Raw genomic sequence first — 16212 nt, 5'->3', positions numbered from 1 at the left:
ACACTTCATCTAAAACTAATGATGTAATGTATGGGGATTAACATAAGAATTAAAAAAAAAAAAAAACTCTGACTCCCAACACTAGTTTTTTGGTGACAAATAAAATACTGCTTAGTGGTCAAAAAAAAAAAAAAAAAGAGAGTATGGTACTGGCACAAAAACAGACACATAGATCAATGGAACAGAATAGAGAATCCAGAAATGGACCCTCAACTCTATAGTCAACTACTCTTCAACAAAGCAGGAAAGAATGTCCAATGGAAAAAAGACAGTCTCTTCAACAAATGGTGTTGGGAAAATTGGACAGCCACATGCAGAAGAATGAAACTGGACCATTTTCTTACACCACACACAAAAATAAACTCAAAATGGATGAAAGACCTAATGTGAGACAGGAATCCATCAGAATCCTAGAGGAGAACACAGCCAGCAACCTCTGTGACCTCTGCTGTAGCAACATCTTGCTAGACACAATTCCAGAGGCAAGAGAAACAAAAGCAGAAATGAACTATTGGGACTTCATCAAGATAAAAACTTTTGGGGGCTCCTGGGCAGCTCAGTCGTTAAGTGTCTACCTTCAGCTCAGGTCATGATCCCAGGGTCCTGGGATGGAGCCCCGCATCAGGCTCCCTGCTCACGGGAGACCTGCTTCTCCTTCTCCCTCTCCCCCTGCTTGTGTTCCCTCTCTCGCTGTCTCTCTCTGTCAAATAAATAAAAATAAAATCTTTTTTTTTTATTTTTATTAAATCTTTATTTAAAAAAAGATAAAAAGCTTTTGCATGGCAAAGGAAACAGTCAACAAAACTAAAAGGCAACCTACGGAATGGGAGAAGAAATTTGCGAATGTCTTATCAGATAAAGGGCTAGTATCTAAAATCTATAAAAACTTACCAAACTCAACACCCAAAGAAAAAATTATCCAGTCAAGAAATGGGCAGAAGTCATGAACAGACATTTCTCCAAAGAAGATATAGAAATGGCCCACAGACATGAAAAAATGCTCCACATCACTCGGGTTCAGGGAAATACAAATCAAAACCACAATGAGATGCCACCTCATATGGGTCAGAATGGCTAAAATTAACAACACAGGAAACAACAGATGTTGGCAAGGATGCAGAGAAAGGGGAAACCTTCTACACTGTTGATGGGAATGCAAACTAGTGTAGTCACTCTAGAAAACGGTATGGAGGTTCCTCAAAAAGTTAAAAATAGAGCTACCCTACAACCCAGCAATTACACTGATAGGTATTTATCCAAAGGATACAAACATAGTGATTCGAAGGGACACCTGCACCCCAATGTTTATAGCAACAATGTCCACAATTGCCAAAATATGGAAAGAGCCTAGATGTCATTGACAGATGAATGGATAAAGAAGAGGTGGTGTATGTATGTATGTGTGTGTGTGTACACACACACACACACACACACACACACACACACACAATGGAATATTACTCAGCCATCAAAAAGAATGAAATCTTACCATTTGCAACAATGTGGGTAGAACAGAAAGACAAACATCATATGATTTCACTCATATGTGGAATTTAATAAACAGAACAGATGATCATAGGAGAAGGGAAAGAAAAAGATAAGAAGATGAAAATAGAGAAGGAGGCAAACCATAAGAGACTCTTAACTAGAAAACAAACTGAGGGTTGCTAGAGGGGAGGTGGGAGGGGGTTGGGGTAATTGGGTGATGGGCATGAAGGAGGGCATTTAATGTAATGAGCACTGGTGTTATTTGCAACATGAGTTGCAACATCACTAAATTCTACCCCTGAAACTAAATAAATAGATAGATAAATAAATAAATAAATTGTTAACTCTTCAAATTAAAAAAGTAAAATAATTTTTTTTTGAAGTGGGAGCCTAAGAGGCTAATTGGGAGTTTTTAAGAACATGGTTAGGGCTTGCTGACTGTGTCACGATAGGGAGACGTAACAGGACCATTTAGTTGGAGAATCTCTGATGCCCAGAGGAGAGTCTTCTGCCTGGAAGGAGATATGCCTGACTGCCAGAGCCCTGGGGAGTCTCCGCATTCAGCACACAGACTTCCCTGAATTTTTCCTTCTTTTCAGCATGGTGACCCCACCCTTTGCAAGCCCAGTGACCTTCAGTCCTGGGACCCTGTTCTCCAGGGAGGGCGAGGCAGTTGCCAAGTGATGTGGAATCTGGGAGGGGACTGGGCAACACACTGCTTCTCAGGGAGAGTAGTAAGTAATCCGCCCTCACTTCCTGACATCTGAGGGCTTCTGCAAGTGTAAATTGGGTTCATTCTCAGCTTCCCCACTGCTGGCTTAGGAGTCTGTTTTCTAGGGCTTCTGCTAAGTCCTTTAACACTCATCCATCTGGCTTTCTAGCTTCCAGAATTTGGTTTTTCTTGTCTCTTTCTTGTTCTTTTAGCCCTTGTGAGTTCATTCCCCTTTTGAAAGGGGTCTGGGGAAGGAGCAAAAGTGTACAAACCACCACCTTTATCCAGAACCTAATAATTCTTCTAGGACGAATTTATGTCATTTTCTAAATTGTAGCCTGTGGCAGCCTCCTATTTCAATATCTGTGTCCTAATAAAATAGTAGTTTTAAAAATAATTCCTGAGCGCTTTGGTGATATTCAGGTTGCTATAAGGAGTGCATCGTCCCCTCCCTTACTTTAGCTCTGTCTCCTAAGCCTAATACAGCTGACTTTGCTTTTATTGTTCATTAAAGGAATTCCTAGTTGAGTAGATTTTAATAGCACCTCATCTTGCCTTATTGTGCTTGATTCTGTTATTCTTGAATGCTTTCTATTGCCATTTAATGCTTATTAGGAACCAACAATGTATTTTAAAAATTGAATTATACAGGGCCTCTGCTCAGAGAGCTGCTGATCTAAATTGGAGGATAACAATTCCTGTTAATTAGCTGAATCCTTGACTCCCTGTCAAGCCACCTTCCTTTCTTAACATCCCAGCTCTGCTTTGAGTCACAACATTGCTTGTTAGGACAAGTTAGCTGTTACCTTTTACTTGTTAATACAAGTGTTTTGTGTATTGTTGTAACTGAAAGTTTTTTGGCCCTTGGCCGAAACTTTTGCTTACTGCCCTCATGCAGACCTAGTGCAAATTGCAAAGTGTTTTTTGCCAACTCCGTTCTGCTTTGAGCCATTTCCTGGTTACAGCTGATTATTCAATGCAACTAGATTAATTGTAGGGGCAATGCCGTGCCCCTAGAGATGGTTTGGACTGTAGACAGCATTTGCAAGATGGCCGCCCAGCAGGCAGTATTCAGACAGAGACCAAGAAGGCCTGTGTGCCCGCAGCTCATACCCACAGGTGCCCAAGTGGCATCAAACTCAAATCTAACTTGCAGATTCCTTCCATCAGTCTTTTCCCATTTCAACTACTCTTTACCAATCCCAGATGTTAGCATATGGCTGCAGAGCAGTCAAAGGGAATCAGTGGTAAACAGGAAAATTCAAGCTGGTCCAGCAATGCAACCGGTTGGTATAAATGGGAATTAAATGTTTTCTTTTAGCTGAGGGTGAGGATATACCATTAACTCATCCCCTAAAGCAGGGGTGAGCAACCCCTGGCCTACAGGCCAAAACCCCACCTGTTTTCTACTGTCCTGTAAGGATGTTTTTACAGTTTTAAAGGGTAGTTTAAAAAAAAAAAATGATGAGGAGGAAAAGAGGAGGAAAAAAACAAGGGGGAGGAGAAAAGGGAGGAATATGTAACAGAGACTGTATGTGATCTGTAAAGCCTAAAATATTTACTTTCTGGTTCTTCACAGCAACAGTTTGTCAGCCCCTGCTCTAGAGACAGCTGGCTCTGCCTCATTCCTTTCCTGCCCCACGTGCTCCCTCCCCAGTCAGGCAAAGCTCTCCAGGTCTTTCCCAGGCCTTCAGCAACTTAAATATGTGTGTGTTCATGTGTGGTTTCAAGAAAACAATTAAAAATAGATTTGAATCTCCAGTTCTCAAGTTTGTGACATCTGAGCAGATTTATCAATAAGAAGGACAGTGTTACCAATATGTATGTGTGCACACGAGTCAGCATGACCCGTGATAGATTACATGCCTAGCTGCCTTGGGGGAAAACAGCAAAACTATGAGCAGTAATTTTGTTAACCCTTTTGGCTTAGTGGGAGATAACTGTCAGGAAGACATATGCTGAACTGGTTTCTCTTGGGTGAGTATAAAATAGGAACAAAAATACAAACATGCTTATGAGGTACAAATATCCTTTCACTTACTGAAAGCCTAACCAAAGAGAAGCCTCCACTTAAACTATTAACTTTGGAATTAGATAGGTAATTTTTTTAAAAAAAATAATGATTTTACCAGTTATTTTCCCTTACTGTAGATATTTGCCAAGATTTGGTCTTTTCCTTAAGAGATGTACAAGGATGGGGCGCCTGGGTGGCTCAGTCGGTTGAGTGTCTGACTCTTGATTTTGGCTCAGGTCATGATCTCAGGGTCGTGAGATCGAGTCTTGAGATCGAGCCCCCCCCTCCCCCCTGTAGGTCTCCATGCTCAGCGGGGAGTCTGCTGGAGATTCTCACTCTCCCTCTGTTCCTCCCCATACCCCTCCCCTGCTCTTACGTGCTTGGGCCCTCTTGCTCTCTCTCTCTTTCTCTAAAAATAAATAAATCTTTTTAAAAAGGAGATGTACAGGGTTTATCACCATTTAGGTTTTCTAATTTTACAGTATTTTTAGTCTGTGTGCTCTAAAGCATCCACATACCATTTCCAGGTGATTTTTCCAAAAACATAGCTCTGATCCTGCCAAATTAGTCTAATCAATAGTAAGAAATTAAACCAAATAAGTAAATTACCAAACACCCCTTTTTGAGGCAACTAATTAATATAAAAGTCATAGAAAAATGCCAGTTGTGCAGTTTTCCATTGTTCAGTGTACACTATTAATTCTTTGTGTGTTATGGGATGTTTTCGTATTTGCCTTGAGTCCATTGACCAATTCAGTGTACTTCTAAACTGATTTTTTCCAACAATGAAATATTATCCTTCTGCTATAAAAGAGTAAACTGAGGATAGAACATTCAGATGATTTTGGGGGAATAAAGCTTGTAAGGGTAGTTTATATCTCTAATACCCAACCTATGTCCAAAGTATAACCATGATCAACAGTTAATGTTCATCTTCAATAACACATGTGAATGACATAGCCAAGTAACTAATTTAATGCTCTGTTCTTTCCTTTGATCCCCACTATGACTCTGATCCAGGGAACACACAAAATTGTCCTGTTGTCATAGGATTCATCTCCAACTGATAAAGCAAACTAGTTCTGAAAATAAGCATTGAAGTCAAACATTACTTTGTAATTTCTTTTCTTTCTTTCCTGAAAAGTTTCATTTGTAAAAATAATTTTAATTGTGTATCATCTGTTGCTTGGATATTAGATTGTAGAAATCCAGAGGTTAACAGTACCTTCATTTCTTTAAAAATGAGAACATAAAATGGAATCCCAGCAAGCTGGTCTTGAAGCTTATGAGCATATGCTGCACAATTCACCGTATAGACTTGAGAGGGGTACTCTTTCCAACAGTGGATGTTTAAGGAAGAAAAACCTAAGTCCAAAGAACACTGTAGCTGAATCAGAGATGCTAATACACACTCTCTTAGCAGGCATAAACCACTTGTATACTTTATGGAGGTTTAATCATCTGAGATTTATTAATGAGGCCTACTGCTGACTGGGTAGAGCAAGGGAACTTATATATAATACAAAGATGAGATGAATGGTTAATTTAGGGCGTGAAACTTATTCCAAACTGGAATGCATTGAAGTTACAATAAATATCCCTAAAACATAACTACAAAATTAAAAAAAAATAAAGGGGACACAGAAGACATTAATTAATTCATAATAATTGATAGTTATCAAGAGTAGTCTAAAGGAGTACAGATCTTTGAACTCCCTGAAAGTTGTCTAATTCCTTATTCTGGCTATTCTGTTCATCATGAACAAAACCCGTCATGATTTTCTTAAAAAGAAAGAAAATAAAACCTGCCCTTTCGAAACAGATCTGGAAAGGCTTTGAAAGTCACTGTTGCCCGGATAACGTGGTTACACTTCAGCTTGTATTCCTGTAGTTAATGAGCTTATACACTCCCGCAGGGAGAAGGCTGAGCCGTCCCAAGGGACTACAATGTGACAAATGCCCCCAAGCAATTAGAGGCTGATTAAGTATTTATCTCCTTTACAGGTGGGAAGGAAAGAATGAAAATGAAGTGGGCAGATGTAAAGAGACCGGCAAAGTTCATGTGACTGTGGATCTCAAATACTACCGACCAACAGAAGTGGTAAGGACTCCCTGGCCACCCAGGGCATGGCCACATTTGGCTGGCTGGCTGGCTGGGAGGATGTTCTCACTGAATATCCACAGCCAGCTTTCAAAGCTTTCCACTGGGTTCTCTGACATCCTTCAGTAAGCAGTTCCCAAACCAGAATACAGTGAATTGAATTTGAGATGTTATCCTCACCACATAATCCATTGCTTTATAAAGGAAGACAAATATTGACTGATGAGTGGATGAATACAAAAGTTTTCTGTATTAAGAAATGACATATAGATCATTAGAACATAACGTCCTTCTTTCCTAAGCCAAGGAAATAGTTGATTTGAGAAATGGAGACTTCTATCAAAGGCAGGTCTCCTCACATTATTAGCTTTGATAGCTGATCCCTGATACCTACAGGACAGGATGTCTGATTTACAAGGCCCTCCATGACCTGCAGGACCTCGAGATCAGGAGGGCGGTTTGCCTTTCCTTACACACATGCACTCACACATGTACACACACTCATAGACACCCACACACACTCACACAAACCTAAGCCATAAAGGATCCCCCTGTACGTTTTTTAAGATTTCGATCACATACTGTCCTGTCTATGAATCCTTTTCTGGTCAATATACTGCTACCACTAAAATTTCTCCTCCTTCATTTGTATCTACGTTATACACTATACATAATTATGCTATAACACCTATTATAATTTATTGTACTCATTTGTTTACATGACCTTCTCTTTACCAAACTGCAAATTCTTTGACGATAAGGACTTTTATTTTAATACCTTAGGCTATAAAAAGTAGGTGCTTCATAAACATTGACTGATGAGCAGATGAATACAAAAGTTTTCTGTATTAAGAAATGACCTATAGGTTGTTAGGATATAACATCCTCCTTTCCTAAATTTATAAAAATTTCTAGCTTGGTGTTAATCACTTTCATGTGGTCTACTTTCACACTGTGGTGACAAAACCCAGCATGTTAAATATATCTAAAGATAAGAGAAAGCAGCATCTTCAGAGAGAAATGTTCAGATGTTACCTAATGAAATATACATTTGCTGTGAAAATAGAACCCATTTTATCTGTGCTTTGAACCAAATTCCTATCTGTTGTACAACATTGCAGAGACTAGGAAAACCCCAGTGAAGAGAGACTGAAAGTGAGTGTGTCATCAGTAACCACCCTTTAAAATGTCCTGTTTTAAACAAAAGAAGAAATTCATTTTGTGGACTCTTCCACACAGGGGGGAATAAAAAGGAAAGGAAATCAGCAGTGCTCAGAGACTAGGGCTGTAGAGTCCGAGCATTGTCTTGGCCCAGGGCGTGGCCGGGTCTTTGACACACAGTGAACAATGGCTCCCTGTGCTACCGGCAAGTGGGTGTGCGAGGGAGAGGATGTGCTCCGTCTCTGGGGGAGGAAGATACCAGCACAGCCAGGGATGCCTGTCTGTGGAGCCCCCTAGCCACCCTGCCTTCGCTCCCCTGCCCCAAAGAGGTGCCACAAGGGTGTCATTTTTCTGGAACATGGCACAGATTACATAAATGGACAAATTTGTTTCCGTCCGCACTGACAAACATTGTCATCTCAGAGTGGAAAATTTACTGAGCCAACAGAAACCTCAATCCTTGTAACAATTTAAACATGGTTCTTTCTCTCTCCAACACCAAAATAGTTTCAAAAGCTAGGAAGTCATTAAGAATGGCTTGTCTGTCTTTCTTACTTAGGCAAGGTGTGGGATTGATAAGGACACAGAACAAAAGAATTTGCTGAACAGGAAAAGGACCCTTAGACTAACAAGACGGTTCTTGGAGTCTGTATCGACCCCTCTTTCCTGCCCTAACACTGCATCCCTCCTCTCATTTCTTTTATTCATGCAAATGTCATCATCATACCTGTTCTGCAATTCTGTTTACACTGATGTTGTTTGAACAGAAGCGCGGCATCTTATTGCATATGTTTGCTTTAGTTTTTCACTGCTGGAGCTCTCACCCCAGATTCCCTTTTGATTTGGAATTCCTGGCTTGATTTGGGATTTCTAACTGCATTTCATCTTTCTAAGCCTTTAGGCTGCATTATTTTTGTTCATCCTACTTCAACTTAGTATTCTGTTGGACAAGCTTTTCTTGTATGGTGAGACTAAACTTTTAACCTCATTGCTCAGAACAACAAGTTTTCCCAAAACTTGGACCAGCTTGACAGACTTATGTTGAATTGCCTTAGGGGTGATAGTACTCTCCCAGTTGAAAGGTGACCAGAACTGCAGACCGACTTGTAAATGAGCTTTCACTTAGGTGTGGGGTTCTAACAGCCAACACATCTAGAGTCATGGAGCATGAGTCCTGAAAAGCGCCCAGCTTCTCTTGAGTTTTGTCAGTACTCAGTGTAGGATGGACATGGAATTCTCCCATGTCTTAATTAGATCCTTCCCATTTCAGTGTCTTAAATCTATCTTGCAAGTGACAGAGGCTTTTTTCTTTCTTTCTTGAATTCTTTTAAAAGTCTGATCTCCTGATCAGCTTGAATCATGTACCCTCCAAGATTTTCAGCACATAAGGCACTTCAAAGCCAAAAGGCATAAACGAAATCTTAGAGTGTAATGGTTCCAGAATGATTGATAAGGGAAAAAAAATACCATCAAGTAATAAGAATATATCGGGTCTCAGAACATCAATATCCTAATGCAATTAAAGGAACATAGACCTTTATGTTGTTTTTTTTTTTAAGTAAGATTCAGGCTAGTTGTTTTTTTTTTTTTTTTTTTTTTGACAGACAGAGACACAGCGAGAGAAGGAACACAAGCAGGGGGAGGGTGAGAGGGAGAAGCAGGCTTCCCGTGGAGCAGGGAGCCCGATGCGGGGCTCGAACCCAGGACCCTGGGACCATGACCTGAGCCGAAGGCAGACGCTTAACGACTGAGCCACCCAGGCGCCCCCAGGCTAGTTTTTAAAAAGGCTCTTTACCCAGCATAGGGCAGCACTAACCCAAAAGAGGCCACTAATGATTCCATAGAGAACATATTTCCACACACACCAGTAATTTTTGTCCTCATTGATTTAGCCACCACAAAACTTTAAATCTTGCTTCTGTTACCAACATGGAAAGTCTTGAAAGTTTTTGTTCTGAGCTAAGGACTTTAGCATCCAGTTAGAGCTGAATGGAGTCACATTCTTTTGGTTCTTTGCCTATAAATCTCTGTGTCTCCTTTAAATGTTTAGGAGTTTTGCTTCTGTGAAGATCTTGATCCTGGAAATTAGACTTTAAATCTCCCATTGCCCCCTGAATTCCAGTATTTGGTGATGGTGACATTAACACTTGAGTTCCATGCCTCTTAAAACTCCCATCCTGTATGTAATTTCCTATATATGCAGCCGTTTATACACAGACGCATTGCGATCGCAGAGAAGAAGTAGTGGTGTAGTGCTTACATGCAGGCCCCAGGGTCAGACTGCCTGAGTTCAAGAACAGTCAATGAGTAGCTGCGTGACCTTAGGCAAGTTACTCAACTTCTCAGTGCCTCTGTTTCCTTGTCTTTAAAAATGGGATTAACAGAAGGGCAAGAAGTTTATAGAAGTGTTGAAGAACTAACAGTCAATTATACAAAACGCTTATTAAAACAGTATCTGGCACACAGTGAAATACCCAGTATCAATGCTGTCATTGTTATTTATTCATTCATTCATTCACCAAATATTTACCACACACTTTGAGGCCCCGGGAATACAGTATGAACAAAACAGACACATCCCCCCTCCCCTCGTGGAGACTGTACAGACAGAGGTATGCATCAGTTACTTAAATCTAGTACGGATTTTGAAAGTAGAATGACACATCATGAATTGTACAGATTAATCAGTAAAAAATAGATAAGAAGGTATAATAAAGGCTTCAGGCAAACATTAATAAGTACTTTGATATTTTTATTCTTTCTTTAACCTGATTTTCATTCTTTCTGATTCTCTTTCTGAGGATTCAGTAGTTATTCAGTGATATGAAAATATGCAAATAGGAGAAAATTTATATTGATTTATTACTTAATTTAAAATAACCATGAAGATGTCTTCGTTTTGTTTGAGAATTTTGCACTTGCAAAATGTGCAAAGGTTGGATTAATGAGAAATTCATCCTAATGTGACAAATTTTTAACCACACCAAAAGGTCAGTCCACTTAAGGGAAAAAAAAAAAAGCTAAGTTTTGTGTGTGTGTGTGTGAAACTAACAAAAATCATTTTTTTCTGCAGAGAATTTTAGGAAATGGCATAGGAGATATATTCACAGACCAGAATTCAAATCACATATCTTTCATGAGAAATATCTTGACTTAAACACTACTAGAAGATGTGAATTCAAGTTTTTCCTTGCTATATTATTTGTCTTAACATTCATTTTGCTTACCATTGTATTTCTAGTGTCCTCGATTGTGATTGTTTTTTGTTCTATTTACTTAGATACTTTATGTTCATTCCCATTCTTTATAGATATTAGAAAAATCATGAGTTAAAATCCAGATTTGAGAAAGCAATAACTTCAAAGAAGTCCAACAAGCTAGTTAAAACACCTTCCTTCAGGAAAAACATGTGGCCTGTTTCTAATCAAATTACCATATGCTTGTCGAGTTGTCCCCTCTGCAAACTTTTCCTAATATTTTTCTGTAAATGATGTTAAGTAAAATGGCCCATAATTGCTTGCTCTATCTCATAGCCCTGTTTAGAATAATGCTACGTAACACTTTCCAGACCTCAGGAATCTGATCTCTCACCAGAGGATGTGGTGCCTCCCCCAGCCCCATCTCTGGGTACTGGGGGTCTTGAAACTGTCCCCTTCTCACCCTTCCCCTCCCAGAGCAGGAGATTAGACCCTCCCAACTCCAGCCCTTCATTTTGTCCACCACTGTTAGCGCCAGCTGATCTTTCCCTGTCCTGATCCGCTGACCTCCAAAGCTCTAATCCTGCCCCTCCACTCCTCCTTTTCTTTGTTCCTTGTTTTGACTGGCGGGAGCCAGGGTAAGAAGATGCAGAGAGAGCAAATTAAGGGCGAGTCCCTTTCTGCGTCCCTGGACCTGTAAAAGGAAAGACTGTTCTGTAGGATCCCTTCCAATTTTCATGTCCTAGCATTCTCTGCTTCTGCAACTATTACAGTGGAGTGGGATGCTAGCAGTAATGTCCCATCATAACGCTTCCTCTGAACTTCTTACTACTTGTACTTTATAAATAGTTTATATCTCTAAATCACTGTTTATATATTTTAAGCCTCCCTCTTAGGCTCCTCATACTAATCTTTATATCCTTCCTTAATCACATTGACCTTTCCTGCCCTTTTCCTTCCTTGGACTTAACCAAAGGAGCTTTAAGTTTCAGTCTCTTCGGTTGATTCTGAAATATTCCACTGTATGTTTTCCATACTTCATAGGATCCCGTACAGAACCCCCAGGGGCATATAACATTCCTCTTAAAGCCTGTGTTCTTTCCTTAGTTGCTACCCCACTCAAGAGCATTTCATATCTAATGAAATAGTAATTGTGTACTTACTTATAATGCCCCCAACACCCTATTTTTCCTTGAAAGTTCTCATGCTTAGATCCTAATTAGAGCAATGCAATTAAATATGCATAAAATCTATATGAATATACATGACCATATACTTTCTCTTATTTAAAAATATTTTTTGTATTTGTCCTGAAAACTCTCTCATATCCTTACATAGATGGATTTATTCTCTGCACCAATAAGGAATTCCTATAAAATCTGTACTTTTTTTTTCTAAAAAAGCTGCCCAACTAATGACTGCCCCCATTTATAATTACATTGTTGATCTCTTGACATCTACAAAAGAAATTCCAAAATCTCAGAAATTCTCTTTAGCCTCTGCAGTTCCTTGTCTTAGGAAGAACAATTAGTACTTGAATTCTGCTGGTACAGCTCACTCAAAGTATAGAATTACTTATGCGAGGCCCATCCATCACTGATGCGATCACCTGTTCCCTCCTTATTTTCATCTAGCCAGTAAGATCTAGATTCTGGAATTTTAGAAATCCCCATTTGTTTTTTGTTTATTTTTTAAACAAATTGACACTGTTCTTCCTGTTCTTTCAAGCCATATTTATCTTCTAAAATAACTATAATTCAAAAATCTTTATTCATGGAGATTTCATAGATACCACTATCTATGATTTCATTCCTCCGCCCTATTCTGCTTTATCCTCCCAATAAGGTTAATTGTTCCTTATCAAGTTTGATTTTTTTTTTCCCCAGTACTTTGTTCACTGGCGGACACCAAATACTCCAGGTCTACCAAAATTTAGTCTGTGTACATCTACTTTGGGCTCCTATCTATCTTTATGTTAGCCTAGAGGCATCCTGTTGCCTCACTCCCCATGCCCTTGGCTCGTGGCAGACTGGTTTCTTCACTCACTGTCACATCTGTTAGCAAAGTTGGCGCTCATTTGACTGCTTTGGTCAGAAACCTCCAAGCTGATATCCACAGCTGATGGTCTAACTCAGTAGCTCTGCTCTACCTCCTAGACAATTACACTTAGTGTGGTTGGCCTGCTGGTAGATACCTAGTTCCATTCAGCTGCTGTTCGGTATAGGCACTGTCCTTAGTAGCAAAATCCAGTTTGTCCCTTCCGTACTACGTGATAAATTTGCTAGTTCCCTGGGTAAGTCAGATGTGCACTGCTTCATGAAAAGAGGAGTGAAGAATCTCTAAAAGAAAGGTGTAAGAATCTCTAAACTTTAGGATTCTCGGTACTAAACGATTCCCTAATTTTAGGATTTATCAGGAATTCTTTAAAAATAGTATGCTCATCATGTACATTTAAAATACAACTCTTATTTACCTTTAGCGTCTCCAAAATGTATCAGTATATACAAAATAAAATATCCTTATAGGATTGAGGTCTTAGAGATTCAATTCAAGAAGAATGTTTATTGAATTCCTACCGTGGAAGTGAGTCCTAGCAGCACTATGAGAAATATGAAGACGGATGAGATAAGGTGCCTGTCCAATGGTAGTGCTCAGACAGATGAGGGGGAGCAGCTAGGAAGCTACTGGGACAGAGGTGAGAAAAGCAGTGACAGATGCCAGGACATTGCAGAGCTGGTGACCACAGGGCTAGGTATGGATTGAACGGTGACATGTGGACTACAGACAGGAACTGAGGGTGGCTCCCTGGCATAGAGGCTGAGCAGTGAAGGCAGGGGGGAGACCATGATGCCAGAACCCACATCAGAGACATAACCAGAGGACTGAGTGTGCAGGGGGAGGTGTTGAGGAGTTCTGTTACATTCATGTTGCCCTGGGGACACCCCCATGGCCATATCAAGCAGAAGCTGGAGCCAGAGGCCTGGTGGAAAGCAAAGAGGTCAGGTTTAGGGCTAGCTGTGCAAAAGTCAGAGTTAAAACCCTGAGATGAGCTCCCCGAAAGAGAGCACAGCAGGTGGCAGGAGAGAAGAGCATGAACAGGGAGCTAGTCACAAAGCCAGGCAAGTTTGAATTCCAGGAGATAAGTCTCAGAAGCATATTTTGAAACAGTGGGTTAAGAATTCACAGAATTCTAGGGGCGCCTGGGTGGCTCAGTTGGTTAAGCGACTGCTTTCAGCTCAGGTCATGATCCTGGAGTCCCTGGATCGAATCCCGCATCAGGCTCCCTGCTCGGCAGGGAGTCTGCTTCTCCCTCTGACCCTCCCCCCTCTCATGTGCTTTCTCTCTCATTCTCTCTCTGTCAAATAAATAAATAAAATCTTAAAAAAAAAAAAAAAGAATTCACAGAATCACAAATCAAGCGTTTGTATCCAAGAGCCTCAGAGCCAGACTAAAGTGTCTCCCACCCTAGATAAGCATCCCCTGCCTTCGAGGCTCCCTACGGATTTAAAGGGCTAATACCAACGAGTTTACAGTAGCTGGCAGATGATTACTACATCTCAATCCAGGCAAAACTGAATTTCAGGTGTAAGCAGATGTAAGTCAGATATAATTTCAAATTGATATGTCCTAGAAGTCAGGTTGCAAAGCCTTTTAGAATTCTTAAAGATGAAAGAGCTCGTGTAAGTATAAGGTACTTTGTGCTGCATATTACCAGTTTTATTACTGTCATCATCATTAATTATGATCATCTTCCACTGCTGTGAAGTCGTTAGTTATCGAGAGACATCTGAAAGGACACTTTGAGCTCCTCGACTCCAGAGATTCTCTTTTATTTAAATATTTATTTTGTTTTGTATCTATAACTTCATGCAGAAAAGGTTATTTGCTACTTCCAGTGCTGTACTTCTTGATCCAATGGCAGAAACGATGATCATGGTGAGAGTAAGGAAGTTGAGTTAGTGACCTCGCTTCTGACTCCGCCTAAATTGTGAATTCCTAGAAGCCATAACAGACCCTCAGATCCCTAACATGCTAGAGAGCAGCCACCAAAGAGAACACATTAGGCCATCATTCATGTTCATATTTACCTGCCAACCAGACCCTTCACTCCTTCCAAGAAATCTTCCTGCAAAAATCTATCTTTGTACTTGCTTCTTAGAACCAGCTAGATGTCACTTTTATGGCCTAGAATCTGTGTTGGTTTCCTATTACTGCTCTAACAAATTATCACAAACTTAGCAGCTTAAAACTACACATATTTATTATCTTATAGTTCTCAATATCAGAAGTCTAAATTGAGTTTCACTGGGTTAAAATCAAGGTGTTGACAGAGCTGTGTCCCTTCTGGAGGCTCAAGGGTTCTCGGGCTGTGGGGTATTCTTTGGGCAGAGAATACTTAATCACTTTGAACCCTTGCTAGATCACAGTGCTTTCTGTTGTTTGGAAAGCACATTATTAAGCACTTTGAGGAGAAAGAAGAAATGGAGGACTCTGGTTCATTGTCAATTTAAAGTTTCATAATGTACACACTCAAAAAAACCCACTAACATGTACTTGAACAGCTGTAAATGAGGACACACCATCCTTAAATCTGAGGGAACACCAGGCAAAGGAACAAGAAAGGAATGGGGGCTTTAGACTAAGGTTTTGGAAAGACTCGTGGTTTAAGAGAGAGAGAGTGCATTCCAGGTTGGGGCAGGAGGTGTCCTGGGAATGAACCAGTGGGGCCTGCAGAGACAAAAGGCCAGGAGCCCGTCCCATGGATTGAGTCTGTCCAGCAGGGCTGTAATGACTTTCCTTCCCAGCTTCCTCTTGTCCCCCAGCGCATCCTCTGGTCCCTGGCACTGGGTCTCTGGCCTGTCTTGTTTCTTCCTGTATTTTTACCTTCCTGTATTTTTCTTCCTGTACTTCACCTTCTCTTTTCTTGCTATCATGAGTCTTTTTTTTCTTTTTAAGATTTTATTTATTTGGCACAGAGAGAGAGAGAGAACACAAACAGGCAGAGGGAGAGGGAGACACAGGCTCCCCACTGAGCAGGGAGCCCCATGCGGGGCTTGATCCCAGGACCCCAGGACCATGACCTGAGCCGAAGGCAGATGCTTAACCAACTGAGCCACCCAGGCACCTGAGAATGAAATTAATTCTGTGTGGAAGTGGTATTAGACACTACATTTTAGATTCAAGTTGTTTCTATTATTTCTGGGAAAAAAAATTAGCAGAGAAAATGCACCTAAATGATTATCTAAAATCACATGTTGAAATTTTGGGAACATGTCAACTGTTCTCTAAGTCAAAATATTGAAGAGAAATAATCTGTTTCTGATTAGTTTTAGCTTGGGAAGATTAGAGAGTGCTATATTACCTTATTGATATTCTAAAATTTAAAAGAAAGTATAGTGGTAATTTGAACATGTTCTACTGGCCAGCATTATAAATTTAAAAAGTGTAAGTCTCAATGCTTTTTATTCCCAACCCTGACTTTTATAAACCTTAAAGCTTCTAACTTCTCTTTACTTCTGTTTTTTTTTCCACTGTAACA

General features: G+C 40.2%; 1 protein-coding gene across 1 annotated transcript in view; it reads left to right on the top strand.

Moving 5' to 3' along the window:
• The window catches only part of GMDS (GDP-mannose 4,6-dehydratase), a gene marked incomplete at its 5' end in the record, with an annotated part of 322994 nt that overhangs the window by 218503 nt on the left and 88279 nt on the right, over positions 1-16212 (top strand). Inside the window, one exon of the mRNA XM_081827535.1 lies at positions 6219-6315. Within this exon, the coding sequence (XP_081683661.1) occupies positions 6219-6315 (97 nt within the window). The remainder of the gene's footprint in view (positions 1-6218; positions 6316-16212) is intronic.

This window comes from Leptonychotes weddellii, chromosome 8 (assembly GCF_054177405.1).
Source record: "Leptonychotes weddellii isolate Sample4059 chromosome 8, ASM5417740v2, whole genome shotgun sequence".
NCBI classification, from domain to species: domain Eukaryota; kingdom Metazoa; phylum Chordata; class Mammalia; order Carnivora; family Phocidae; genus Leptonychotes; species Leptonychotes weddellii.
The sequence above is the reverse complement of the archived record's forward strand: the minus strand, read 5'-3'. Positions and strand labels throughout refer to the sequence as shown.